Source organism: Equus quagga, chromosome 18 (assembly GCF_021613505.1).
Source record: "Equus quagga isolate Etosha38 chromosome 18, UCLA_HA_Equagga_1.0, whole genome shotgun sequence".
In the NCBI taxonomy this organism is placed as follows: domain Eukaryota; kingdom Metazoa; phylum Chordata; class Mammalia; order Perissodactyla; family Equidae; genus Equus; species Equus quagga.
In genome coordinates this window covers 40,847,508-40,875,365 of record NC_060284.1, presented here as the reverse complement: position 1 = coordinate 40,875,365, position 27,858 = coordinate 40,847,508, and the positions used below count along the sequence as shown (strand labels likewise).

Below are 27,858 nucleotides of genomic sequence, written 5' to 3'. Positions count from 1 at the left end.
ACCAAAGGAGGGAGATGCAAGTCTCATCCCATATCTGCACAGTAGTTGTCCCCAGTGAGATAAATGGAAGAAGTAGGGCACTCCCAGCCCTTGCTGCCTCCAAACCATCTGCTCAGCCCTGGGCAGCCAGGCGATCCTGACGGACCAGGGCCTCCCACATTCCTGCTGTCTCCCACACTAAGGGAAGTTCTGTAAGCAATCATACCTTTTCCCTTCCTGCCTCCAAAAAATGTGTGGTTCAGCTCAAGGAGGCCTGCGTGGGAGAGGCTGTACCCCTCCCTTAAGGGCAAAGAGGCTGTCCTACAGAATCAGGGACATCCTGAGAGCAGTTACCAACTCAATTCAAGCTCCTCCAGTGGTTGAGAAAATAAGGCAGGTAGTAAGAGGCGGGAAGGGCAAGAACAGCTGAAGAAACTGAGGCAGTAATTCGGATGGGATGGGGGCCTAGGATTGCTGGAAGACCAGAAAAGGGCCACAGGCTGACTCCCACAGACCCTCAGGGCAAAGATCCAAGGGTAAAGCCAGACATGTGGCTCCCCTCCCCTATCAAGTTTCCCTTCCCAGTGGTACTGGAGTCGTCTCCCAGGTCAAGATTCTGGGGAGCCTTGCTCACTCAGAACCACATGCCTCACCGTCCCATCTGGAAAGAAGACTGCCCCAATGATACAAACCCCAGCCATTTCCACACTGTTGAAAAGGACAAAAATTGATGAACATAAGAGACTTTTGCAGGCAAGCGATGGGAGCTGGAATCTGGCTACCTATCATCTCAGCCTCCCAGGGTGCGGTTGGGGACAGTAAGGATACTCATTTTGTTACATTTTTTTGCTTCCTTTTCTATGTTTCTGTTTTTGTACTTTCTTAGGAACAGCAACAGAAGAGGGAGACAGTCTTGAGGTATTTTAAAGAGTTTTTTTTCTTAAAAAAAATAATATAAAGTTATAAAAAGCGGCAGCAGCCTGGGGCCCGGATCTGGAGGGGAGGAGATGCTGGCGGCTCCATCGCAGTGGGCAGGCACTTTCTCGTTAATGGGCTTTTGACTGCAGGAAGACAAGAGGCAAGAGACAGGGTCAGGCTCAGGGCCTAGCAGTCCTCCTACCCAGTGAACTGTGTGGACCATAAGGCTAAGGCTTGATTTCCTCCTGCTGGCCTGGTGAGTAAAGCTGGGCAAAGGGGAAGATGAAGGCCAGCCCAGCAGGGGCAGGCTGGAGACCACTCATGCACACATGTGCGCACAAACACACACTCTCATGCCCTGGGCAACTGTTCATATGGGTGCCAGAGGTGTTGGTATGTATCTGGCCCATGCCTAAACCAGGAAAGCAACCCTCCTTCCCACCTCCAATAAGTCCCTCCTGGCTGGGATCATGCGGACAGTTCATAGCACGCTACGCCAGGGCTCCCATCAGAAGAGGCAAATAAACCTGGCTGCTGGTTTTACCAGAAACCCTGAAGAACTCGCTTGGCACCTGAAAACCTGGAAGTGGGTACATGTGCAAGGTGGGCATACATGCATATGTGGACCCTGAGTTGTGCCCCTGCCTTTCCATATCCTGATACCCAGAGGCAAAACCAATGAACAAGACCAGCCCACCCACCCTGCTGCTCAGCACGTTAGGCCACAGCTCAGGGACCCAAGCTCAACCCCACTACCCAAACCTTTCTTAGCAGAGCTCAGGGAGTCCAACGTCCTTTCCTTCAGGGGATAGAGGTAGCTCCAGTTCCTGGAGTGAGGGCCACTTTGATTAAAGCAAAGCGAGAGTGGGGGAGGGGGAGGCAGAGTCGGCATCTCTGTAGCTCAGCGGAGAGGGCTGGGGATAGGGGAAGGCCATCAAGCAAAAGCTGGAGTCACCTTGCGAAGAGCTGATCCACCTCGCCCTAAAGAAGACGGCCCAGGAACTCTCTCAGCTTCCCCTTTCTTCCCTTCCCTGCACAAACATTTACTTAGCACCTTCTCTGTGTCCCACTGTATACTCCACCCTCGTCCATCCTGACCCTTCCCTGCCCATGCTCTTCAGGGAGCTGGGCTGGTACCTTCAGTGTAGAACACTTCTCCTCAAAGGCCAGGGCCGGACCCGGCTTCTTGCGGCGCACAGAGCAGGCCGCATCAGCAGGGGTGCCAGCCTGGCAGTGCTTGGCCTTCACTGGCCGGCAGTAAGTGGCCAGATTTTTCCGCTTCTTGGCTACCTCCTCCTCAGAGAGGCAGTTGGTTGGCAGGGCCTTGGCTGGGTGTCCAGCCGCTCCCCGGTTGTCCAGCTGAGAAGCCTTGACTGGTGTGGGGGGCGGATGAGGGGAACCCCGACAGTCCAGGGGCCCTGCCCGCTTCACTCTTGGCCCCACCGTCCCATTAAGCCCCATGCCCAGGGCTGTTTTAGTCTTGGTTGAGAGGCCCCGGCAGCCAGGTTTGCCTTTTCCAGTGGGCTCCATGATGCAGGTCCGTTTGAAAGTGGTGGGGCCAGGGGATAACTTTCGCTTTCGAGAAGGGGCCTCCACCTCAGCCCCGTCCTTGCCTTTGGATGACTTGCTGGCCTTCGAAGGAGGGAGCTTGCTGAAGGATGGGGATGGTGTGTTGGCAGGCAGTGGTGAGGTGATGGCCTGGCTCCCGCCCATGCATTCTGCCTGGCTGCAGGCGGCTGCCACACTGGGGGAGCCTGCAGGGTAGCTGGGGACAAGGCTGTCCTTGGTGGGGGGTGTGGAGGCTGGGCAGGCAGGTCTGGGGGTTGGGCCTGGAAGGCGGGGGCAGCTGCCCGTAGAGGATGGGCTCAGGGGAGCAGACAGAGATGAGCTGACAAGGTGAGATGGAGGCTCAGCCGCTGGTGGAATCTTTCTGCAGCAAAAAGAGAGCCTCACTGTGATGCGCAGCAAACAAGAGGGCCTCCCCACCAACATACACCAGTCTCTCTGCCCCACCTAGAAATGGTCCACAGAGCCCCTGCATTGCTGCCATCTGCTGGGAGACGCTGGAACTTAGGATCAGGAAGAAGGCACAGGAATAGGCAAGAATGAACTAGTATATAGACCCATTAAGAACCTCATTCTAAATCTCAGTTTGCATATCCCCTATCCCTAGTTAGCCAAAAGGTACTGGAAGTGATGGATAAGAGTCGAGATTCATTCAAGCCCTGCCTTAGCCCAGCTCCAGGCTGCCAGGTTTCCCCACCTCCTCTTCATTCTAGCTGGAGTCTTCCTGGCAAACAGTCAAGCCAAATCTATAGGTGTATGTGGAGAATTAGAGCTTCTGAAGCCCATGTATGCCTGGGGGACAGGGAGGCACATTCTGGGCCCAAGAGACTCACTTCCACATGTGTGAGCTGAGGTGCCGTTCCAGCATGGAGCTCAGTGCGGAGCAGAACCGGTCCAGCCGGCGGCTAAACACGTAGCATCCTGGACTCACCAGCCGGCTCCCAAAGGTGCAGAACTGAAGGCAGAAGGAAGGTACAAGGTTAGCAGGCCCTGAAAAGCAGGGAGGGCACCTGCACACAGGATCTGACCTCCTCCCCACATTGTGGGCCAGGAGAGCTGGGCCACCCCCCACCCCAGGTCCCTGCCCCAGGTCCTTACCGCCTGTGGCCGCGGGGGCCGGGTTGCATAATGGCAGTCAGGGGGGTGGTGGAGGTCGTCAGATGTCCCCTCCTCCTCACTCTCCTCGCTGGAGGCTTGGGCCCCACCCCGGGGCAGGGGGAAGGGGAACAGGCCTGGGTCCCCATCACCACCACAGGGGCCATCATCATCCAACTCACTCTCAGAGGAGGCCCGGGACCTGGAAGGGCCAAAGGGGATGTGAGGGTGATGTGATGGGAGTGGGTCAGGGTGGGGTGTCCCTGAACCCGCCAAGCTCAAAAAGCCAGGGCAAACACCCTGCTGGGCAATCAGACAAAGAGGAAGGAGGACAGGAAGGGAGGGAACAACAGAGCTCAGAGTAAGAGCCAGAAAGGTCAGGGGCCACAGATCCCAAGGGGTTCTCTCCCCAGCCCCTTCACTTCCCAGGCCCTGCCTCCTCAGAAGGAAAATCTGCTCCAGATTCGCCTCCTCCAGAAAATCTTCTGAGTTTAACTGCACCCAGCTCTGGTCAGCCCAGTCAATTCTCTCAACCCCCTTCTTGCATCACATATTCCTGTGAGCCTGTCTGTGAGCTGAGCCTGTGTTTCGTGTCTGCCCCTCGTGTTACAGGCAGAGATGCGTGTGTGTCTCCTTCAGCAAGGCAGGCTCTCCCCGGGGTCCAGCGCAGCCTCTGCACACGAAGGGGCCAGTGAATGAATACACAGTAGGACTGCCTCACCCAGGACCCTGACCCTTTCGGCTCCCCAGTTAAGAGTTTTGGCCTGTTGGAAGCAGCCTGGGAAAACGTTTTTATCCTGGGTGTTGGAACTGGTGCACTACAGACAGCCGGGGAACTGTGGTATGCTTGGTCAGGAACAGGGAATCACCTACTTCCCCACCACTGCTAGGGGCCCCAGGTATCCCCCCACACTCAGGGCGGAGTAAGCAGCACCTTTCAGGACACTTTCTGGGCCTGTCTCCAGGGGACCCTGACGGCCAAGGGCCCAGTGTCCCCAGGTGAGACAGGGGCTGGATCCTGGACGTACCTGGGCAGTGCACAGTATGGGTAGGTCTGCTTGGCACGAGCAGAGAAGGTGCTGCTGGGCACAGCCGCTGCTGCCACAACCGGGACTGAGGAGGGGGGCTCCTGGGAGGGGCGCTCCAGAGCTGGCTCCTTACGCCCTGGGCTTTTCTCCTTGGGAGACTCCCCTTTGCGGGAGTTGGCCTTCAGCTCTGCCACTAGCACATCAAAGTCCTTGGCCCGGCCCTGGACCTCCCGGCGCTGGTGCACCGAGTGGATCTAGAATACAGCAGGGTGGAGGGGTGGGGAGGGGGGGTGTGAGCTGAGCAGGGGTGAGGGGCAGCAGTGTGCTCTGGCCTGGGCAAGCGGAGAGAGAGGGGGTGTGAGTGTGTTTGTGTGTCTTTGTTTCACTCCCCCACAGGACCAAAACCCTCCTCTGGGGTGGGGGCATCTGGAAGCCACCCCCTGCCTGCTGCCCCCACCTTGGGCCCACAGTGGGCAGCCTCCTCTCCCCTTGGTCTGGGCTTAACCCCCATCCCTGGACCCAGATCTTGGATAGCAACTCAATTCCTCTCCTTGCCCAGGGCCCGTGTCTGTGCTGTCCTCCCTCACTGTGCAGTGGGAGTGGGGGTTACCTTGCACGTCAGCAGGCGGGTACAGATCTTTTTGGTCTCTGGATTTATTACCCCACACTGCCTGTTGAGGTCACACTCCTTTCCTGTGGGGAAAGTGGTTCCCATGAACCTCTAGGCCATGTCTAGGAGGTCCACAGGAGGCTCTGGCTTCTTCCTGCCTAAAGCCTGAGAAGAGAGGGGCCTAAGACGGAAGAGCCTCTGGCCCTCAAGTCTGGGGCTGCAGGCTTCCAGAGAAAGTCCTCTGGGCATCAGCACTTCTCTGCTGGGCGCAAGAACCATCCCCATCCTCATTCCCAGCCCAGGAACTCATCATGGGGATTCCACGCCCAAATCAGGCAACACATATCAAGAAACAAAAGCAGCCACAGATATCTGGGATGCCAAAGAAAGCAGCTGTGGGAGGTGTGTGGTGCCCTGGATCTAGGTGAGAAAAGAGGTAAAACTCAGCAGCCCACAATGAAGAAGAATAACTTCACCTGCTTGGGCATAGGCTCCCTCAGCCTTGATCAGGAGACCTGGGCTGGAGAGATGCTTTCCAGGGAGCAAGCAGGTCAAGTGTGTGTCCATGTCAAGGGGTGACCAGGGGCTCCTGTGCCCTGGCAACCTGTGATAGCCAGGCCCACTCCCTCCTGACCCCTCTCCATCAGACCCAAGGACAAAGCAATCTGAAGGAGCCCCCACTCTACCTCCTGACCCCCGAGACCACGACTACTCACGAGCCATCTTCCGGTGAGTTTTGGGGGGCAGCCTGACCCCACTAGCTTCCTTTTCAGTGGGGCTGCCTTCAGTCCGGTGACTGGGGCCCTCGCTGGGGTTCATCTCAATGCTCTCTCTGCCAGGAGGTTCTTTAGAAGGGGGTGCCATGGGGTTTTTTCCTGGGGAATCCTTGGTGAGGCCACCTGGCTGGCTGAGGAAAGCAGAGGGCGGGGCCACCCTGATTCCGTGTCCATCGGGCTTCGGGAGACTGGACATCTTCTCCAGATTCACCACAGGCACGAAAAGGCTATACATGGAGAGAGGGTGTGGGCTGGGTGGTAAGGAGGCTGGCCTTGGGCCCTGGACTCTAGCCCAGAGCCATCTCCTTCCCAGCCCTGGAATTTGGGTGGGCTCCAGCGGGGGTGCAGAACATGGGAAAAGGGGACCCCATATTCCCTGGAGCACATGAAAGGGAGTGGCAGATAGAGCTGGCTGCCTCGTGTTGTGAGAAGGGCCCATCGCCCCACAGCTGCCTCCATTTGTGTCAACCCCGTCTTGGGCTAGGGTCAGGGCCGGTCTTAGGGAGTCTCCAGCCTCTCCTTACCAGAGGTTGTCCTTCTGGGTCTTCTCAGGAGGCTGGTGGCCACGGCTCCGGGACCCCTGGCCCTTCTCCCTGGAGGAGGTTTTGGTGGAACCTGGGGCCCTACAAGCTGGGCCCTGCCCATTCACTACATGGCATTTCTGAGAGCTGGCAGGGGCTGGAGGTGGGGGTGGGGCCCGGGCGTAAAGCTTGCTGAGGGGCCCATGTCTTCTTTCTGTCACCAGGAGGTGGAGAGAGTAATCGAGGTGAGTGGTATCAACTGCCTCCTTCCTCAACCTCCTAACTCTGCTCACAGACTCACAATAGAGAATCTGGAGTTCCCATAGCTTAGATTTTAAATTTGCCTCCTTCCCATCTAAATTTGACCCTTCAATACTCAAAATTCTACGACCCAGCTTCCTGAACCTCTTGGCTCTTCCTTTAACTCCATCAGATGCTAGAAGTTTGCTCAAACAATAACCCTTACCCGTCACAATCCTCTGAAGCTGCCCCCCAGGACCTTCTATCCCCAAGGCCTCCCTCCATTACCTACACGACCTCCCAACTGACCCTGTCCTCAGAGTTCCATGTTCCACCTTCCCTTGCCCCCTCTATCTCCTCCCTAGGGCTCCCCTCACCGCAGTGCTTCTGGAAAGCTTGAGGCTTCACCACTTGGCTGCAGTGGTTACACACAACCAAATAGAAGTCGTCATGGGCAGGGCAGTGCCCGAAGATGGACATGTCTGCAATGACAGAAGCCCTTATCACCGGGGCTGGGGACCCCAGGTTTCCTTGTTAAGATCAGAGAGCACTCCCACCCCACCACTAAGAAGACACTTCCCCTCCCAGCTGACATGACAGGCCTTATGCTGGATGCCCCCAGCCTCCAGAGTTCAATCCAACCAGTCCCTAAGAATGTAGGCTTTCAGGTAAGTGGGCGCCAATCATCCAGGATTAGACTCTCCCACAACAGGTCAGAGGAGCCAGGGGAATGGGCAGACTTGGACCCATCAAAGTGAGATCCCCAGACCTGCCGCTTTAAGTGGCCACCTCCTGGGATGTAGTGGAAGAGGGGAAGGTGTTCCTGTCTGCCCTGGGCCCCAGCCCTAATAGGTGCTGACTCCCACCTTCTTTAATGAGGGTCATGGCATCCAACTTCTTGGTGCTTTTGTTACTCTCTTCCAACTCAGCCCCTGGAGGAGAAATACAGCTCAGAAGGACCACTCCCTTCCCAGAAGCCCCACCTCCTCCCTGACCAGGGCCCGCAGCCAGGCAATAGGAAGCCCACACTCATGACAAGCTTCTGGTGCTCAGGACCACTTGGAGAACCCTTCAGTGGGTCATTCTCAAGTGCCCATTCTTCCTTCACCTGCTACCTCTGGAATGAGCTGGCCCCATCAGGAGGGATCCAGCCACATTTCTTACAGACCCTTCACTCTAAGGTACAGTTCAGGGTTCCACTGCCAACTAGTTGTGGGTAAATATCATCTCTTTTCTGGGCCTGCTTCCCCATTTAAATAGGAAATAGTCCCTAACATATTTTACTACAGATCCCTGCATCCCTTCTTGAAATTTCTTCAATGGGTCCTTTCTGCTACTCTCTGGCATCCCAAACAGATACTCTCCCAGGTCCCCATCCCCATGAACTCAATTTTCTTCTACCTGGGTTACTATGGCATCATCAAAGTTACACCCAGCTTCTCAGGTCCTGCATTGATAGGATGGCCACAGAGCAGAGAAACTGCTGTCTTGGGGCCCTTTGGCATCTTTAAAGTCCCCATGGGCAGCTATGCAAGCCCCTCCCCTCTTTAGGGGAGCTTTGGGCAAGGACTGCCCCTGTACCTCAGTTTCTGGGTTGATGACAAAAACACGTTAGCTGTGCAAAGCAGCTCTTTCCCCATCCCCCTATCTTACTCCTCTCCCCTCCCTCCTCTACGCCCCCTCCCTGTCCCTTGGAAAAAAAAATCAATTCTGAGTCACCAAACCCGTCTGATTCCATTTCCCGTTCTCAATGCACCCAGACCCTGACAATGGCCCCATCCTTGCCCACCCAGCATGGGGTAGTCCCAGGGTGGCCTGGGCTCCCACTCAGGTCTGCTTCTGACACCTACTAACAGATTTGCCCCTTTCTAGGATGAGAAGATTGTTGACAATCTTATATAATTTCCAGATAAGAGGGGTGGTGGGTTAGGCATGCAAGAAACAAGGGGCAGCTCCTACTCTTAAGTCTATTAAAATGCAGTGATGGACAGAACTGAGCTGGGAGTCGGATGTCTCAGAGGAGAACAAGTGTCATCAGAGACCGCTCCATGCGGTCTCCTCCTCCACCTCTTCTCACTTGCAAACTTCTTCAGGGGCTGATGCCTGCTGTCACCCCGAAGGCCACGAGGCCAGGTGCCCCCTGGGGCCCAGACAAAGATCAGGAGAAGGGGCTGTCAGCCTGCTCACCAAAGGCACTACTCCGGGGCCCAGAGAAGGTGGGGGTCAGGGGAGAGAGCCAAGAGGCAGGGCAAGAGGCCCGGGAAAGGACGGAGGGTTGGAGGCATGGATGGATGGACGGAAGGAGGGAGGAAGGGAGGATGGATAACTGTGGACCGACGAACTAACGCGGAGGGGGTGGGGGTCCAGTAGCACTGCAGCTGGTGGGCAAATGCCAAAAAGGAGCAGGAGGTGTGGGGCAGAAGGCCAAGGAACAAGGGGGGTTAGGAGGGGGGCACAGAAGTGGGGTGCGTGGGAAACACGTGGAGACGACTGTTGCGGATGGGGAAAGCTCGAGGCAGGTGCAGGAGGAGCGGAAGCTGGAGGACAGCAGGCAAGGAGAAAGATAAAGGCAAGCAGATGTGGGGGCAGGTATTGGGCATCGGCAGAGGCAGAGGTGGGCAGGGTGGGCTGCGGGATGTGAGCCGGCGCTAGGACCCGGAGGCTTGAAGGTAGCGGAGCAGGCGGGCACTAGGACCCGGCGGGTCCTTTGTTTGGGGGGCCGGGGAGCCGGACGGCGGCTCCCGTCGGCTGCTCCCCTCTGCTGGCGGGGGCCCGGAGTGGGGGAGGGGAGACAGTGATGGGGTCCCCGGACTCTAGGGAACCTTCACTCACCGTCGGTCACGGGCAGGTCGGCCCGCTCCACCCACGAGCTCCAGCTCTGTCCCGCGAAGTCATCGAGACTCGGCACCCGCCGCTCCAGAGCGGCCATTGCTGCCGCCGCGCGTTCACGCACCGCCATCACCGCCGCGGACGCGCGCCCGCCCGGGCGCCGCCGCCGCGCGGCCCCCTCCCCCAAGCCCCGCCGCGGGCACGCCTCCCCTCTCCCTCCCACCTTTCCAGCTCACTCTTTGCGCAAGCGCAGCACAGGTCTCCTGCCCCTCACCCTCCTTCTCGCATAGCCTTCTGGGAAATGTAGGCTTCGAGGGGGTGCTGTTGCCTACCTAGCTTGCCGAGAGAGCTCCTCCGAAATGCACAATTGCGGGGGAAAAAGAGACCAAAACCCCAGGACCTCCTCTCCTAACCCTTGTGCACAAATTCTTTGTGCTACCAGCCCACTCTCCCAAGCTCACTGCACACACACCCCAGCCCCAAACCTCTCTCTACCCAAGACGCCCCTCTAAGCCGTGCCTCCGCCAGCTGGCTGGCGCCCCTTCCTGGGCTGGCGGCCACGAAGCGACGTCGCTCCTCAGTAGATCGAATAGGGTAGGTGCAGGGAGGTGGGCGCTGTGAATCAGAAGGGCAAGGGGAGGGAGTCTGTAGGATGTGCTGAAGGACACAAGGGTTGGAGTGGGGGAGGGTCCTCGGCTCCAGTGTCGTGCCTCCTCTGTGGGAAACCCATGCTGCCCTGATGCAGGGTTGAAGTGGCATTGTCTGGGTTTGGGAGGACCTAGCTGAGCTGACCAAGATCACCTGTCAGGATGACAGAAGGCTATCTCCGAGCCAGAGCCAGCCTCGGAACTGGGGTGGCCCCGAGGCTGCTGGTGTTTGCAGCATCTCTGCTAATCGTCTCTCTCCTCCTGAGAACTGCGATCGATACCCTGTACCGCTCCTTTCCAAACCCTGGCTGGACCCTGGCTCCATCCATCACTTTCGCTTCTTTTTCTAATGAATATTTTCTCTGAGGGAAGGGCTGCTACCAGAGCCTCAGCATAGGGAGATTTCTCATCAGATCTATCGTTTTCCTTGCTAAGGCCTAGAAAATACCTTAATCATCCACCTCTTTCTTCTTCTCAGCTGATAACATTTCTTCCCACCCTCACACAATCATGAAACAAAGGCCTGCCGCGCCCCCCACCCTGTCCCCCGACCCATCACATCAGAAAAAAGATACTAATTCTCTTTTCCTTCCTCAACCCGTCATACCTTGTCCCATATTCATTCCTTCAGCTAAGGAGAAACAAAACTGGAGACAAATAAGTCAAGGTCTGTGATTTCAAGATTTCAGACTTTCTTCTAATTTTCATCCAGGGAAGGTTTAAGTACCTAAAGGATAATCTCCAAGGGCAGATATTCTTAACCTGAGAACCACAGATGATCTCTAGGGTATCAAGGAACCTGGTGAAATGGAATGTAATATTGTGCGCAAGTGTATTTTTCTAGGGAATGTAAATGTAGCGTGTGACTGTCTATCAGAATGGGGATAGAGATGCGAGTTTGTTCAGCAAGAACCTTTATAGTTAAGAGGGCAAAGCATATGGCCCTCAACTCCTGACAGGAAGCTTGTCTGGGTCACAGATGGTAGGAAAGCAAATGGAAACAGCATTGTGGAAGCCACTGTCTCACCTTTTGAGTTTGCTCTAAATTTGTTAATGACTCTCAGTTACTTTAGATTAATTGGTGCCACCAAAAGAGGAGATGTCACGAGACTGGGGGCTGCCAGGAACAGCTCCTCAGCCTGCAGACTTTATTGCTTGGGGTGCAGAATGGAGAGGAGTGGAATGACGTTTTGGTGGAAATGCTGACATTTGTCCAAGAACTTAATGGGGAGAAAGAGGGAAAAAGAAATCCCCAGAAGGGCTCCAGTCTTGGCTCCTTCATGGCAAATGCTTGAAGCACTGTTTATTCAAATGTGTAATAACAAGCACCAGAAAACAACATGCAACATTCTCCCCCCACCCCTGATCTGCAATCCTGGAAGTAGGAGACCTCTGACCGTGATGGTGGAGGGAACTCATGTTCAGGAAAGGTCCTAGATGGGCACCCTGGCTGGGTCAGAGTTTACTAGAGCAAAGGGCAGATGCCCTGCCTGTTGGCCTCCTGCAGCAGCTGGAGAAACCAGACACCTTCTCCTACCTCAGGCTGCACTAGGCAAAGCAGTGATACCAGCCCCAGCTGGAGGGGACATGAGTCCTATGAGGACAGCCCTGCCCTCGGCACTTAGCCCAGCCCAGCCCTCTAGAGGTAACGAGGTGAAGTAGCTTTTCCTCTTAGGGTGGCCATGGAGAGAGAGGCCATAGCCTAAATCAAGGCTCTTCTGGCGGAGAACAAGCCAGCCTCCTGAGGAAGAGAAAGAGCCTTCTCTGTTCTAGGGAGAGTTCTGGGCTAGGAGTCCTTGGCAGGAGTGCAGACCCACCCCCCTTTCCCTAGCCGAAGGGCCAGTTGCTAACTTCAGCCCCCAAGTGAGAACACTTTATCCATCACATTTCAGATAAATTATAAATACATACACAGAATCCAAACAAAGTTCCAGTAGAAGCTGCTCACAGACCCTCACAGGGGCCAGCGTGAAGAAAAATGAAGGTCACCCCTTTGTTCTCTGTGTCTCTGGAGCTGTAGGCAAAACTGTCCCCCCCTTATCCTTGAGTAACCACGGGGACAGCTCAGGACAGAGAGAGGTTCAGACTTAGAAACACTCTCATCCCCATATCCTCTCTTCCCTCCTCAAATCCCTTCCCCAACATCTAAAAAACAAAACAAAACAAAAAAACTAATTATTTCACTGAAAGACTCTGGAGCACTTGAGGATGTAAATCTCACACTCCCCGTGTCAAGTAGGGAAACTCTGACCCAAAGAAGAAATGATTGGCCAGAAGTCAAAGGTCTTGACTCCCAGGTACTCCAGTAATACACATGTTACTGTGGCTGGTGTTTAGGGAGGTGAGGAGGTTGGAGGGGCTGATTCAGTCCTGAGGAGAGATTGGTACAGGGCACATTCACCTTTGGGATGGTAAGTGGGCTAATTGGCACTGGATTGGAAAATGGCTGGATTCTTCCTTCTTCATCCTTCCTGGGCAGCCCTATGGTCAGGGCAGACTGAAGTGTTTCTAGCTGGGCGGCAGACAGATGGCCCTTACCCAGTCAGCACTGACCCTTAGGCCCTGGGGTCCAGAAAGGGACTGAAGGAGGTATCAGGAAGAGGAGACACACCAAAGACAAATATGGTACTGGGTCCCGAAGTGAAGAAGCACCAATAGCATCGGCCTGCCCTGGACTTGGGTGGGGGTGGGTGGGGAGGATAGAGCCTGGGAGAAATGAGGAAGCAGGGGAGGAATGGAGGACAAAGGGAGAGAGCATGTCCTTTCATAAAGGTGAGAAGAAGAAGTATGAAAGAGGGGCCAGAGAAGGAGCAGGGAGGGGGAAAAAACTGAGCAGAGAGTGAGGAGGAAATGGGCCCATCCATCCATGTCCTGGGGCTCTGGGGCAACTTAGCCTCATGATGGTCCTTTGGGCCCTTCCAAAGCCCGTATCTGGCCCCACAGGAATGAAAGGAAAGCCTTGACAAACTTCGAAAAGGATCTTGAATGCCTCAGACCCTAGAGGCTGGGGAAGGGAGAGGGACGGAGAGGTTGGAGGTAGGGAGGGCTGAAATGGATATGTTCCTAGACCCCTCATCTTGTGTCCCGAGTGTGACGCCAAGCCCAAGAAGGAGGACAGGGAGGAAGGTAAGGAATTCCCAGGGCAAGTGTGAGTTTAGCGTGTTGGTGGAAAGTGCCCCAGCCTGAAGGGGTGGGAGGACTGAGGAAATAGAAAAAACTGACTCCCCAAAAAGTTTCCTGGCTTTAGTTTCTTGAAGTTGCAACTCAGTTGCTATTTGTCGGCTCCCCACTGAGTCTAGGCCTCATCAGGACCCTCTGAAGGGCTGTTTTCCAGGCTAGTGGGCCTCCCAGGTTCACACATTTTAGATTCTGTGGCCAAGCAGAGGCCAGAGGAGAGAGCGGGAAGCAAACTGAGCTTGGGCTGACTGGAGATCATTGCAGACATGGGGCCTAGATCACAGCCATTGAAGAGGGGTCACTAAACCACTGGTGGGCCCTCCATGCAAGGGACCAGGGAGAAGGCTGCCAGCCAATTTCCCCCCAACCCTTGCATTTTTATTGAAGCTGGACAGGGTGATAGAAGTGGCTGCTAGGAACCAGTCTCAGGACTCTGGTCTCCTGCCTCCAACCTTTGCCTGCAGCAGAGGCTGTGAGGACATGAGTAAGACCCCAAGTAAGATGCCTGTCCAGGCAGTGGACAAGAAGCACTAAGCTCCTGCCATCTGGGGCTTCAGTAGGAGGAGGGATAGGAAGCCACTGGGAGGGCTGCCCAGGTTTCCAACAGCTGATGCCTGCCCATCCGTCGACGTTTCAAAGCTCAAAGCCCAGAATGATGGGGGAGGGGAGCTGGAGAAGGAAGAAGAGGGAGGTCCTGGAAGCCGGAGGTGGTTGAAGAGGTGCTGTCCTGTTCGGGAGTAGCCAGGTGGGGGCTGCTTACTGCTTCTCCACGGCTCCCTGCTCAGCTGCGCTCTCCTGGCTGGGACCCTGGCCCTGGTCCTGGTCCTGTTCCTGGCCCTGCCCATGCCATGGGGTCTCCTTGAACACAAACCAACAGTTCCCGGCCCACAGGAAGAAGTTGATAAAGCCGAAGAGCTGTAAAGACATCAGGGGGGTTTGTGAGAATAGTAAGTGGGGCATCATGGGAACAGGGAGGGGGAGTACCTATGGGGAGTGGGTACAGAATGCTAGAAAGACTAAAAGAGAACTGGACATAGAGGTAGGGTTCAAGGCCATCACCGCCTAAGGGGTTCTCTGGTGAAAGTGTCTAATTCTGTCCACAGCATGCACCAAAGTTGTGACTTGGTCGCTAGGAGAATCTGGCCCCTGGAGTGAAGCATCGTGCAAAGCATGACAAGGAGCAAGGGTCCTAGCCGGGCTTCCCACGGGGAGCACGCCTGCTCAGAGAGCCTTCTGCTGGGTGGGTGTGTCCAGAGCTGTCCAAGGTGCTCCTTCCCTAGGCCCCGGGACCAGCCGGGGCTATATTCAAATATTCATGCAAAATATTGAAAAACCTATCAGCAGGAAGTATTTATGGGGAAGTGTACTGATGTCTGCAATTAACTTTGAAATGCATTAAAAATAAGATGGATTGATAGATGAAGAGAGGTGGAAAGATATGTGATAAAGCAAGTCGAGTAAAATGTTAATGGTACAGTCCAGGTGATGAGTACGTGGGTGTCCACTGTAAAATTCTTTCAACTTTGCTGTATGTGTAAAAATTTTTACAATAAAATGTTGAAGGGTAAAACCTATCAGCAGGGTTCCGGCAAGGGCTAGAAAGCTCCCTGGTATGGCAGCCATTAAACCTTTCAGTTGCTGGGCCCTGGGGAGGTTCAGGCCATTTTCAGGGCTGAGGTGGCTGGGATGACAGCGGCATTTGAAAAACTCAAGGCCTCAGCTATTTACTAACTGGTATGGAAATATTTCAGTGTTCTAACAACTGGGATGGCCAAACAGGTGCTTACCAGCTGGACCCACCACTGCCCAAAGCCCTCTTCCAGTCTGGAGGCCTGAGAGACAATGAGCCCCTTCTCTCTCACTCTGGGTCTGCTCCCAGTTTTGAGCCCAGCCACAGCCCTATGCTCCCCCTTCATGTGCTTGTATGTGTTCACACACACATATTGTAAAGAGGCAGGAAGAGTGGGAGGCAGTCACAGAGAGCATGGCTGGAGGTGGGAAGAAGGGAGGGGAAATGGAAGGCAGAGTACAGAAGGTGGAAGGAACAGAAGGCTCAGTGGCTCTCAGGTTCCCCTCATCCCAAAATGTCTTCTCAAGGTCAGCCAGGGGCCAGCAGCCAGCATTAGGTGCAGGGAGCCACTGGCTCTCGATGCAGGGGATACCAGCTGTGGGGACACTTCTCTGTTCCTCTCAGAACCTACTGCTGGGACAAGCCTGGGCAGCTGGGATAGTGCTGCCCCCCTCAGACCCCTTCAGTGGCCACAGGTCTCACCACGGAGATATTGGCCAGTCCCATGGAGGGTGTGGCCCCGGCACTGCACACTGCTTCCTCTCCATGGCACACAGACATGGCTGCGGTCAGGCTGGATGGCCGTGTGGCCCCCTTGATGTCGGTCAGGCCCTTGCCCCAGGCAGCTGCAGCTACCAGCCAGAAGAAGGTGAAGGAGACAGTCACACAGAAGTCCTGAGAGGAGCAGAGGGAGAGGAAATACACTCAGAGATGCCCCCGTGATTCCTCACTTCTTTTCCTCTTGCCATAATGCAGTGGAATCCTGGAGTCCCGGGACAGCTGCCTCTTCCCATCCTACCCAACACCTAGAGCCTCAGCGAGCCCAGATCATCCTGAGGAATCTCTTCACTGACACCAAAGGAATCCTGCCACCCAGGGCTACAGCTGTCCATGCTCTAGAACTGAGGTCAGGTAACAAGGTACCAAGGCATCCGCTAGTTGGTGTCACCCCAAAACCCAAGTGGCCTGAATTCCCCACTCTCCCCTCCCAGCCTTTCCTTTGGTCACCATTGCTCAGCTACACCTGGTAGCAGAGTAAAGGCAAACTGCAGGAGACAAATGGGGTCCCCTAAGACACCCCTTCTACCTTGCATGCCTGGGACATGGAGAAAGTAAAGGGGGAATAATATTGATAATAGCTAACACTTACTGAGGATAACTATAAGCCAGATAGTTTACATGCATTTTCACTTTATGCCCCCAAAAGACTATGAGATAGGTCTTATTTTATTCCCATTTTAAAGTTGAGGAAACTGAGGTTTAGCGAGAGTAACATGTCCAAGAGCACACAGCTAGTAAAGGACAGTGCTGGGATTTGAACCCAGGCCAATAGACTCCAGTGCCTGCTTCTTGATGCTGTTGTGCCTCTTGTGGCACAACAAGTGATGGGAGGTTGGTAGAGGCAGAGTCCTGAGACTTGAGCCTTCCACTGACCCGAGGAACTGTGGGAGCCACAGCACCCAACGGGACCACCAGCAAAGAACCAGCAGGCAGATTTAGGAGGGTCCACATATAGGTGTCAGGGACCCAGGAAAGCCACCAGGTTTGTCCTCCCCCCCCCCCCCCCCCGCCCCCAGCAATGACCTTACCCCCAGAAGGTACATCTCCTCAGTTTCTCCACCCCATCCCTTCTGGCCAGTGCCCACTCACCACCAATGGGAAGCGCCTGTTCTCCGTGTAGAGTTTGTGGAAGCGCAGGTAGATGACTAGTGCAGCCATGGTGTAGAAGAAGGAAAAGATGCCTAGGGTCACAAAGAACTCAGCAGGGGCAGAGAAGTCCCCCATGAGGTGCATGGTCTTGGAGGTGGACTCCTCATCACAGAGGGGCATCTCATACTGGACCCGGTTCAACCTGCAGGCGGCAGGGGAGGCCATCCTGAGCTCAGGGCAGTCCTCCCCTGCGGAGGCAGAGAGCTCTCCCTGCCCTGGGAGAAGTCCTGTGCTAATTCTCACCCTAGGACTGTTACAGAGCCAAGAAAAGGGGCAGGGAGGAAGGAATGTTTCTGGCTGGAACCTTGCAGTCAAGACAGGAACTTCCCTAGAATTCCGCTCAAGCCCCACCTCTCATTCAGCCACCACCCCACACTCATCTACCCTGTCCAGATATGGCAACTATGTATTTCCAAGTATCCCCAGGGCCCTTTAGGTCACAGCCACAATATACGTAGTCCATCTATTTCTGAGAGCCAAACTACCAAGGAGATCAGCTTCATTCTGCCCCGGGAAAGCACAGGCCCACAGTGGCCAAGTTAAGGTTGGAAGCACCCATTTTCAGGCCTTATTTAGGCTGCCCAATGAGACTCTATTGGACAAAAGAAAGAGAGAAAAACAAACACTCTATTATATACAAGAGACAATTAATCTAACCTGGCTGCTACCACTAGAAATTTCTGAAAAGGTGAGCCCTGGTCCCATTCTCCTCTAAACACTTGGGGCCCCCCTAAGCTCCCAAATACCCAGCAAAGAGTACTAGTCTCTTCTACCTCCTGGTCAAGGTGCACCTCCTTGTATTCTGGTGGTACCAGGTGAGTGCCCCACATCAGCTCTGTGGGATCTAAGTACTAACAAGCTTCCTTACCTGCAAGGCAGGGAGGAGGCTGCTGAGGGTCAGAGAGACCTGCCCAACTTGCCCAGACTCTTATAAGCCTCCATCCCAAACTGCATGGGTTCTTTCTGTAGGAGGTGTTGTTACCTGCTATGGGTTATCTGTGGACTGGAACATTATTATAACAGTGATCTATCGGAGTTTCCCTTATATTTTTCTCTTGTCAGTGTGTCTGAAATGCCTAAAGGGCAGGAAGGACCTAAGTCTTGTAATTCTATTTGAATCTGGAGTGGCACACAACAGTCTTTAGGTTTCTGGAGGAGGAAGAGACCAAGCAGGTCCTGCCAACCCAGTGAGAGGGGCTATGTGGGGTCGGAATCAATTCCTGCTCACCTGAAGGGATAGCCGAACGCAACAATGATGGAGCTCACATCCTTGGCTTCGTTGTTGCAGCGAACCGTTGCTCCTGTCTCCCCACTGTAGGAGCCGCAGGACCCGAAGGCGAAAATAGCAAAGAGCTGAGGGAGAGTGAAGCCCCTTTGAGAGTCAGAAGGCCTCAACTGGCCAAGGTCTATCCCTTCAGAATCACCCTCTGACACTCAGCAAGTGCAGATATGGTGGGGGTTGGGGGGACGGGTTCTCTTTAATCAAGTCCCTCCTGGGCAGGCACCCATGGCTTCCACTGGTTTTCCAGCCTCAGGGTGCTGTGCTCACTGCACAGAGTGCTGGACCAAATAGCCAAATGAATACAGTTGACTTTAAGTGGTGTCTGGGAGGGAGATGAAGAGAGCGGAAATGGGCAGTTTCCAGGTCTCCCCACTGGATGTGACACTGGGGACCATAGGTAGCCTCCTTCAGATGATGACTGACACAGAGTAATTTAGGCTTTTAGAAACTTCTAGCTCAAAGCTGGACTTGAATTTCCTCCCCAAGAAAGAGGCACCCGAGAAATACATTCCCCTGTGCCAACCTAGATCAGGCATGCATGGAATGCTTTCCCTTTCCCTCCTGAAGCTGTCATTGAATCTTGTCATTACCATGTTGCTAACTTCCAGTGGCTTCCTGCCTCAATGGAAGCATAGCTGGAGGAGACAACTTCTGCCAAGTCTTCAGAGGGGCCAAGGGGGCAGGGGGCCATGCTGCTGTCCCATGGCACTGCCAGCCTAACTCCTCTTGCCCCAAAGGCACCTTTCCTTTCAGCAACAGTGCTGGCTGGGTTGATGCTGACAGTCCTGGCTCAGGCCCAGAGAAAAGTACTCTCCACTTGCCTTATCAGCCTCAGCTCTTTCCCCAGTGGAGTTTCCCTCTGTAATCTGTTGATGCTGCCATTTCTCGGTGTTAAGAACCAGAGGCGTTTCAGATCACTTGAATTGTTTTCCTCTCCACCTTTCATCACATTTTACTAAAACTCCTGTCTTGAGTGAAATGAAATTCCCTCATCCTATGATTTTCACATTTCTTTCTGGAGAAACACACTTTGGTTAGAAAAGGAGATGAGAAATTGGAATCTCTTATCCTTCCACATCATCTGTTCAGGCCCCATTTCCTGTGCACTTACCATTGGCTTGTACATGATGTAATCATTCTTATTAAGCAGTGGGCTTATTCTGTTAATTGTTGATTTTCTGTATGTTTCTCGGTGACTCAGTGTCTTGGACGTTAAGCACCCGGAAGACAGCTAATCTACGTCTCAGTCCTGCATCCAGAGTTTAGAATAGAGTTGTGTGCACATTATTTTGCTAATGCTTGATAGTGTTATGGAATAAAAAGAGACCTGGATTAGGAGTCTGGAAATCCAGGTTCTAGTCCTGGCCTGTCACTAATTGGCTGGGTGACCTCTAATAAGTCACTCCACTCTGTGAGTCTCAGTTTCCTCATCTGTAAAATGAGAGGTTTGCAGTGGGTAACCTGGAGGCCTTTTCCAGCTCTGTAATCCTCTCACTCTCCGAGGGTAACACTATCAGTGTGCCCTTGGCTGGGCTTGCCGGCAGCTGTGCTCTGCCCCTGGGTGGTGTCCGGTGCCACTGCCCCGCCTTGCATTGCCTGGCCTGGCAGACCATCTTCCTCCTGGAGCCACTGACCCCTCTCTAAAGGTCATAATGGGTACCTCTCTGTTTCCAGGAGGTTTAGTCCATACAAATGAGAATTGTTTCCATTTTAAAAAACATCCAGGAAAGGAGATGGTATAACCTCTCTCCAAAGCCTGAATAACTTCCTCCTCTGACAAATCACGGAGGCTGCAGTAGAGCCCTGCCTGTCTCTCTTGACAGAGCTGGTGAGAAGTCACCCAAAACCTCTGCATCACTACCCTTTACAAGCTCCAGGTTGCCTCACTAACATAACAGTGGAACTTCTCTAGCTTCTCCTCACAGGAATTCTCTAATCTTTTGTCAACTCTGTGGTTCTCTGACCCCTCTTAGAAGTTTCTTTATTTCTCTTAGCTTCTGGTGTCCAGAACGGGACACAATTAGGGTGTCACATTCTAGGAAGGGCAGCACAGTTGGATATATTTTTACCTGTTGGCAGTCAGTCAGTGAATGGCTCTGTATAGGTTCCCTAAGAAAGGCGGTATTCCTAACTTGGGCAATGACCCTGCTCTATGGAGCCTTCTCTTCATCAGCACTCTCTTCACAGGTACTCCTGAGCATCTACAGAAAGATGACATTTATTGAGCATCTAGTGTGTACTAGTTTTACTACTAGTACACTGTTCTAGGCACTATTACTTAGCAGTGAGCAAAAGAGAAAAAAATCTCTGTGCTCATGAAGCTCATACTCTAGAGCTACACTATCCACAACACTAGCCAAGTGTGGCTATTTAAATTTACATTAATTAAAATGAAATAAAATTTAACATTCAGTTGCTCAGTCACACTAGCCACATTTCAAGTGCTTAAGAGCCACATGTGACTAGCAGGTACCACACTGGACAACACAGATTAGAGAACTTTTCCATCATTGCCGAATGTTTTCCTATGTCAAGATGACAACTTTGAGGTTCTGAAAATCCTGAATCCTGCTTTATGATTCCTTTATGGGCAAAATATACCCATAACAACTTTAGTATTAACTGTACTGTCTTCTAGTTTGATTCTTTGAAAGTCAGGGATCTCTGAACACCTTATCGAACCCTTTATTAACCAGACTATATTATTACATCCAAACATCACACAGTCAGATGGTGCCAGATAACAGACAATCTGCTATATTAGTGGATGAAAGAAGAAATCTAAGGAGAATCTCACAGGTTCACAGAGCAGCTGAGCAAAAAGGATCTCGGAGATTATCAAGCGCAACAGTCTCATTTCATAAAGGTGGAAACTGAAGTCCCAAAAGATTAAGTGACTTTTCCAAGGTCACATTTAACCAATGTGAGAGCCAGGCTTAGAATTTACATCTGCTGATTTCCTGTCCAGTGCTCTTTCTATTTCATTCATTCGTTAATCAACAAACAGTTATTAAGCATCTACTTTGTGTCAGGTGCTAGAGACAAGAAAATGAGGAAGACCTGGTTCCTGTTCACAAGAGTTTACATCCAGAAAGGAGAGTGTCATGCTAAAAAAAAAACACAGAAAATGAAAGACAAACCCTGCATCCCACAGTTATTCAGGCTATAAAAAAGAGATCTCTTCTATGTGCAGAGAAGATGGTAAGGAGGGAGGGAGTAACTCTGCACTGGGATGCAGGAGCAGAGAAAGACACTCTCCCAGCTCCTTCCACCTTTCTGCACCAGATTTGCTTTCTTCCCTAACTGTGTCAGGTGACTGAGCCACAGGCAAGAGTGGGATAGAATTGAAACCACCTCTGTCACCAAGCACAAAGCTCTGAGTTGAGCAAACTGGTCATAAAGGACAGGAGCCAAGGAGAGATGGAATCCCTGAGACAAGGGGGATCTCTGGAGTTCTGGTGCCAACCAGCTTCCTCCTCTTGGACCTGCATTGCTGGGGACAGCGATAGTCATACACTGCCCTCCACCTCCTTCTGCCTCTGCATCTCTTTTGGAGTTTAAGGATGAAGCTCCACTTTGGTGCTGACCTGCTTGTTGGTGATAATCCTGTGTCAGTCCAGAGAACACTAACATCCTCAGTTAGTGCAGGGCACAAGAAAGACAAGTTCTTCCCCCAAATCCCACTTCCACAATCATCTCATCGTTTTTATGAACTCCGATGGTGTACTTTCACATTCCCCACACTTATTGAAACAGCTTATTTTCATTACAGAGACCCCAGAGCCAAAATAAATGATTTTGGCACCTTAAAGGTGAATTATGGATCAGGGACACACCCAGTTAATGATAATATGACTTATTACAGGAACAGTGACTGAGTGATTCAGGAAATTCTTTTGTACATTATCCTCAAAGTGAAGATTTGGCGATGATATTTGAATAATCTCACCAAAGGTCAAGTCTGCCTGACAGTCTGCAGAAGGAGGAAAGTTAGGGGAAAGGGAAGTTTCAGGAATAGGAGAGAAAGGAACCAGCTTTACTGAATACTTCCTGGCCTGCCAGGCTCAGCATGGCCATCCTGAACGCTGGGATGCTTTACAGATATTACCCCTGTAATCCTCCCAGTGAGCCCAGGAGACAGATCTTACCCTCATTTACAGATAAGAAACTGAGGCCTATGAAGATTTCATCACTTACCCTACGTTCCACGGCTAAAAGGCAGAGGAGACTGCATTTAAACCAAAGCCCATCCAACCTCAAAGTCTACCTTTTTCTTTTTTAAAAAAACTAGTTCTCCAATTATTGGTCTATGCCCATGTTATTTCTCTAGCTTAGTGTAGACTGAGCAAGACTCTAGACTTGGAATCAAGGTGAGATTAGTTAATTTTTAAATTTTAAAAAGACACTCTAAACCAAGTTCCTGACTAATAAAAGAATAGCATTACTTTCTTCTCACCAGGATTCCAGTAAAACCTTTGCTTTTTAGTAACAATGACAACAAAAGTTTTCAATTATCATCACAAGAACTGCAAGATTTTTGTTTTCTTTTTTTCCCTTTTCCAGTCAAGAGCATTTGCTCCCTCCAAGCAGAAAATGAGTGAAAATCCAAAATGACATTTTCACGGTCATTTCTGGTTCTGGTTCCTGTGTAGTTTCATGTTAGCTCATCTGCAGAGATTCAGGGCAAGCGAAAGACACTCTGAGTTCAGACCACCAGGATGGCAGTAAAAACAAAATGTATCTCCTTATGATGCTACCCTTTGAATGAAGGCTGAGTTCGGAGTCTAGCCCTGGGCCCCTGGATTTAGCATTATGAGAGAAAGGCAGAACACCCTCTCTAAGAAGTAGAGAATCATAAAAGTCAAACGGGACTTAACTCTTAGGGATGAGTGCTGCCCCTGGGAGGGGCCTGGCTTATTTCCTCGGGCATTGCTTTGTGCAGCCTTTGTAGAAATGGCGTTGGGGGGGGGGGGGGCAGTAAGAAAAGGATAGAAGGGTTGAGGAAGGATGCTTTTCGGAATCCCCCCATGCAGGATGATTCCATGGTCTAATAACCTTATTGTTTCCCTCATCCCTTGACAGTCTTCCTCAAATTTCGCTTAGATCCATTTGTCTAGTTTAATGATAAAACTGTACTCTTACATTTCAGGTTCTGCTCCTCTGGATAGCTCCTAATGGTCCCTAGTTCTGGATGGCAGTCACATGGAGCCTTAATATCATTCTTATATGGCCCCTCCAGTACTCAAGTGGTGGGTCAGAACAGGGAAGTGGGGGGAGGTGACAGAGCTCAGTCAACAGTCAGTCCAATGGCTCTTGAAACAGTAGAGAGAATGGAAAGTCCCCGCAAGGTCCCAGAGTTTGTACTTGGGAGCTCCCCAGGCTGGCCTGTAGCCCTAGTCAGGATCTCAGATATCCAGAGATAACTCCAAATGCACTATTGCCCCTGAATTTCAGATCTGATGATTCTCATCCAAATGATGATTTAGGAATTGGCAACACAGTACTAACTCCTGTCTCCAGTGAGCTACAAGCCCTTTAGAACTCAATCCTCAGTATTAATGGTAACTTATTCCCTAGCTGAATTCTGTGCTGAAAGTACACTGATTGTTATTCACACACCATTTGGTGTGTGGATTGTCTAACTTAAATCTCTTCGGTGATAGTGCACTAAATGCTCCCAACCAGTCTTTCTGATTTGAAAGAGTGACTGAGCCTGTCCAGGTTCCTAATTTATGCCCAGGAGGCCTTGGGCCCTGGGAAGGAGAGAGAGCATACCAATGTCTCAAAGTCCCAGTGAGGCAAGGAGATGGTGTTTCCCTAGACCATTACAGGGGAAACTGAGGCCCTGGGCAAGTGATTTCTTCAAGGTCACAAGGTAAGTATAATGAAGGGCAATATTCTAGCATGCTAACCCATTTAGAGCAGAAGGGGACCCTACGGATGATCTGATCAACATTTGACTAATGTTGGAAACTGAGGTCCAAAGAAATGACTTGCCCAAGGTCACACAGTTGAAAAAGGCAGGTTCAGCTCTGGAACCCAGGGCCCCAGCTTCCCAGCTCAATGTTCTGTCTTACTCTACAAACCACATTTTGGCAAACTGTGATTTTTATTGTCTTAATTTTTTCCTTTTACTTAATCTTAGAGCCATGAACTCCATTCATTCATTCAGCTACTCTCTCACTCAGTTACAGGAACCCAGATTACTCTAGTGACCTCAACAGGGCAACCGCCAACCAGGACCCTGTCCCCTGAGCGCACCTCCAGGATCAGCCAGGTCCTGGTGGGTTTGGAGGCAGAATAGTTTCCATCGCCTGCCTCCTTCCCTTCTCTGCCCTCCGCGGCTTTCCTCGTCCCCCTTGTCCTCCTCCCCCTCCCGCCGCCCAGGAGTGGTATGTGCAGGATCAGAGTTCTGGAAAGGTTATACCCGGGTCCTGTCGCCCGGGTGAAATGTGAGCGCCCTGGGCAAAGGCTCCTTGCACATAGAAGGACCGAATCCGGGACTCCGCATGCCTCGCTCCTCACCCTCCTGCCACCAAGCGCTGGAGAAGGAGCCCCAGCCCGCCCCTCCCCCGCCCACCTGTCGCCGCCCCCCACCATTCCGCCGCGGACCGGCCGCAGCACCTCCCTGCCCCCCACTCCGGCCACATTGCTTCGGGTCAGCGTCACAGCCCAGGTTCCCGAAATAGCCCGCGGCTGGGGCAGCAACTCACCCACTGGAGAACTTTGATGAAGCCCAGAGGCTCCTCTAGCCGCCGCCAGCGCAGCCCGACGAGCAGGCGGTCCACCTGCGGAGACAGGGCCAGCAGGGGGTCAGGGCAGTGGGGGACCTTGGGCAAGGCTGGTTCCCTCCTCTCACTCACACCCGAGAGTGGGGGCGGACGAAGGGTCGAGCCCGACGGCAGGTGGAGAAGGGGCGGTGAGAGAGCCCCAGGGGCGCGCAGGGAGTACCTGCTGGCGCGGCGACTTGTCCGCCGTGCGACTCGAGCTCTCTGTCGAGGACATGCTGGCGCAGCGGGGCCGGGACGCGGCGCGGGGGCTGGACTCCCTCGCCCGGAGGCTGTGGGGACCGCGGTGGGGCGGGGGGCTGCTGACCCGCGGCGGGGGAAGCGAGCGGTGCGGGAGCGCGAGCGGCCGGCGGCGGCCCGGGATCCAGGCTGGCGGGGTGGGTCGCGGGGGCGCCGCTGCTCGCGTTCGCCGAGGCCGCCGCTCTGCCGCGCCGGCTGCAGAAAGCCCCCGAGTCCAATTCAAACTTCTGTCAAACTCGCGAGCGAACTTGGCAGCCGAGTCACGTGGCGTGCGCTCCCGAACCCTCCTCCCGCCCCCTTCGCTCCCGGGTCTCTGCCCTCAGGACGCCTTAAAGGGACCTGTGGCCTCTGCGGGCAGTTCGGCCTCGAGGGGGCTCAGGTTCTTTGCCAGAAGCCTCCAGGGCCAGTCCCAAGCGAGACGCCACAGCCGCTCCAACCCACCGCCACAGTCGGGAACTAGCCTGGCGCGCTGGGACGCCCCGGTTCCCAGCTTATCCTTCCCTGTTCACCGGGGTTTGGAGCCGCTCTGCGCAGTTTTTCTTTTCTTCTACACCGTAATACCCCTAACCTAAAGCATTTTCATAAGGCATCATGAGTGCTGAAAGAAGGTTCTAAACCTTGATGGTTAACAAACTGCTTGCTTCGCAAATGTTGGAGAGCCAGTACAGACGGACAGGGCCGGCCAGTGGCGTAGCGGTTAAGTTCGCGCGCTTCGCTTGTCGGGCCTGGGGTTCGCGGGGTGGGGCGCCAACATATACACCGCTCGTCAAGCCATGCTGTGGCGGCATCCCACAAACAAAATAGAGGAAGATTGGCACAGACGTTAGCTCAGGGACGATCTTCCTCACTCACGCACAAAAAAAAGGGGGGTGGAGCAATAGAATATAAATTGCTCATGTTTTATTCTGTCTAGTTAAGTGTTGCTTTAATCTTTTAAGAACAGAAGGCGTTCGTACGTTGACTTAAAATTACTAATGTTTTAAAAGTGCAAACTCAACCTCCTTTAAAGTAGCCATCACCTTTAAAGGAGAGAGAAATCAAAACCTTTGAGGAATACGAGGCTCAGAGGATGTAATTTGTACGGAAGGGTTGACATTTTTGCCTTGTGGTTGACCTTAAATTGGTCCCTAATTTTCAAAAACTATTCGCAGGAGGCTTGAGAGAGCAGTCATGAATATTACACATCCAGTTTACCGGGTTGTAAATGTAAGTAGTAAAAGGTTAAGTGATTTGTGCAAGGTCACTGAGTGAGCCAGTGGGCGGCAGCCAGGAATAGAGAACTGGCCTGTGCTTCCTAAGAATTGGCTTGTAAATACTATCCACAAAAATATGTATCATCACAAAATCGTTCTTGGAGGTCCCTTCTGGTACTTCGGATTGACTGCTTTTTGAATACACATTTAGCTTTTATTAATGCAATTCATTCCCCCAGTGAGCAAGAGTCTTCCCAAGGTTGGGGTAGGAGGGAGCCCCTGGGATCAGGTCGCCTGGACTCAAAGGGAACTTCTCCAGTGGATTTCCATGCAAACCTAGGCTAAATAAGGAACAACTTAAGTCCCCAGTCCAGTTCTTAATAAATTGTTCTGCATTCTTAAGTTCCTTTTCTATGGAATAGGGATAATGATTTATGTCCTACTTACAGCATAATGTCTTCATGAGGATTAAGAGGTGCAATGTGTGTAAATGCCCACACTACACAAACATGAAATAATACTTATTACCAATGTCTACAATATGCATATAGAATATAACACAGAAAAGGATCAGAATACAGCAAAAATCCACACACCCACCAAGTAACCTTGTTAAATTTTAAACCTTTCCTTGTTTGTTTCAAATCCGTTCTTTAAAAACAAAATAGAAATTCCATATAAAATCGAAGCTGTGTGTGTACCCTCACATCATTCCCTCCCTCTCTCCTTCCTCCCCAGAAGTAACCATGATACTATCCTGAATTTGTTTTATATCAGCCTCATGCATATTTTAATACTTTTACTGTGTATAACTATATCTAGAAACAATACATAGAAATTCGCCATAGTACAGTCTTTCAAATTGTTTTAAACTTTAAATATTATGCTTTAGGTAACCTTCTTTAAGTTGCTTTTTCACTTAATGTTGTGTTTATAAGAGTTATCTAGCCTGATGTAGGTACCTTTAGTTTGTTCCTTTTGGCTGTATAGAATCCAACAACATATATATACCACACTGTATTTACTTATTCTTACATCGATGGACATTTAGGTTATATTCAAAATTTACTTTTACCCTGCTGCTTTGAATGTGCACATACCTCCTGGTGCACATGTGCATAGCTTGCTACACTGCACAAAATTTCCAACTTCCTTTGTTTTTTTAAACACAAACCCTGGTAAGAAATAAATTTTTATGTCATGACCCATTATATAAGCTGAAACAAAACACTCTCATATTTTCTATTCCATTTCATTAAAAAAAAATTCTGATCATCCAGAGGCAGATGCAAGTTTTGTGGGCCTAAAGTTTATACAATTTGGGGGCTCCTTTTAGAAAAAGAATACAAAATTATGAATACAAATTTGGTAACCAGGCCTAAGAAGCTATGCAAGTGATGGAGCCTGAAGCTTAATCTTCATTAGTTTCAGGGTCAATACCCCTCTGAGAAGATGCATTAGATTGGTTTA

At 52.1% G+C, this 27,858-nt stretch overlaps 2 protein-coding genes across 5 annotated transcripts; both read right to left on the bottom strand.

Moving 5' to 3' along the window:
* Positions 1 to 901: 901 nt before the first annotated feature.
* Positions 902 to 9,749, bottom strand: ATXN7L2 (ataxin 7 like 2). Of its 4 annotated transcripts, XR_006885982.1 has the most exons (12): positions 9,566 to 9,749; positions 7,600 to 7,665; positions 7,111 to 7,215; positions 6,497 to 6,707; positions 5,913 to 6,199; positions 5,197 to 5,279; positions 4,587 to 4,840; positions 3,562 to 3,760; positions 3,297 to 3,418; positions 2,035 to 2,827; positions 1,660 to 1,878; positions 1,047 to 1,477 (listed from the first exon to the last, which is right to left on the bottom strand). XR_006885982.1 is itself a non-coding variant. In XM_046645127.1 (11 exons), exons 1-11 carry the CDS (start codon positions 9,690 to 9,692, stop codon positions 1,026 to 1,028), a joined length of 2,262 nt encoding a protein of 753 aa, XP_046501083.1. In that variant the 5' UTR covers positions 9,693 to 9,749; the 3' UTR covers positions 902 to 1,025. The 4 variants fall into 4 exon arrangements, 3 of the variants coding, with proteins under 3 accessions (XP_046501083.1, XP_046501082.1, XP_046501081.1); XM_046645127.1 differs by lacking the exons at positions 1,047 to 1,477; positions 1,660 to 1,878 and adding an exon at positions 902 to 1,040; XM_046645126.1 differs by having other exon boundaries at positions 1,047 to 1,928.
* A 1,405-nt stretch (positions 9,750 to 11,154) lies between these two features.
* SYPL2 (synaptophysin like 2) lies at positions 11,155 to 25,403 on the bottom strand. The gene is made up of 6 exons (XM_046645128.1): positions 25,119 to 25,403; positions 24,881 to 24,955; positions 18,114 to 18,238; positions 16,826 to 17,027; positions 15,659 to 15,850; positions 11,155 to 14,301 (listed from the first exon to the last, which is right to left on the bottom strand). The coding sequence occupies exons 1-6, from the start codon at positions 25,170 to 25,172 to the stop codon at positions 14,143 to 14,145; spliced, it is 807 nt and encodes a 268-aa protein (XP_046501084.1). The 5' UTR covers positions 25,173 to 25,403; the 3' UTR covers positions 11,155 to 14,142.
* Positions 25,404 to 27,858: the final 2,455 nt, after the last annotated feature.

What these genes read in the sequence shown, in the direction of transcription:
- ATXN7L2 (XM_046645125.1), bottom strand. Translation starts at nt 9,692, where the DNA reads ATGGCGGTGCGTGAACGCGCGGCGGCAGCAATGGCCGCTCTGGAGCGG. An exon ending in CCCGCCTGCTGACGTGCAAG is followed by an intron (nt 4,841 to 5,196) that starts GTAACCCCCACT and finishes GCTGTATTCTAG; the next exon opens with ATCCACTCGGTGCACCAGCG. An exon ending in GGCCCCCGCGGCCACAGGCG is followed by an intron (nt 3,419 to 3,561) that starts GTAAGGACCTGG and finishes TTCTGCCTTCAG; the next exon opens with TTCTGCACCTTTGGGAGCCG.
- SYPL2 (XM_046645128.1), bottom strand. Translation starts at nt 25,172, where the DNA reads ATGTCCTCGACAGAGAGCTCGAGTCGCACGGCGGACAAGTCGCCGCGC. An exon ending in ACAAGTCGCCGCGCCAGCAG is followed by an intron (nt 24,956 to 25,118) that starts GTACTCCCTGCG and finishes CTGTCTCCGCAG; the next exon opens with GTGGACCGCCTGCTCGTCGG. An exon ending in GACTGGCCAATATCTCCGTG is followed by an intron (nt 14,302 to 15,658) that starts GTGAGACCTGTG and finishes ATGTCTTTACAG; the next exon opens with CTCTTCGGCTTTATCAACTT.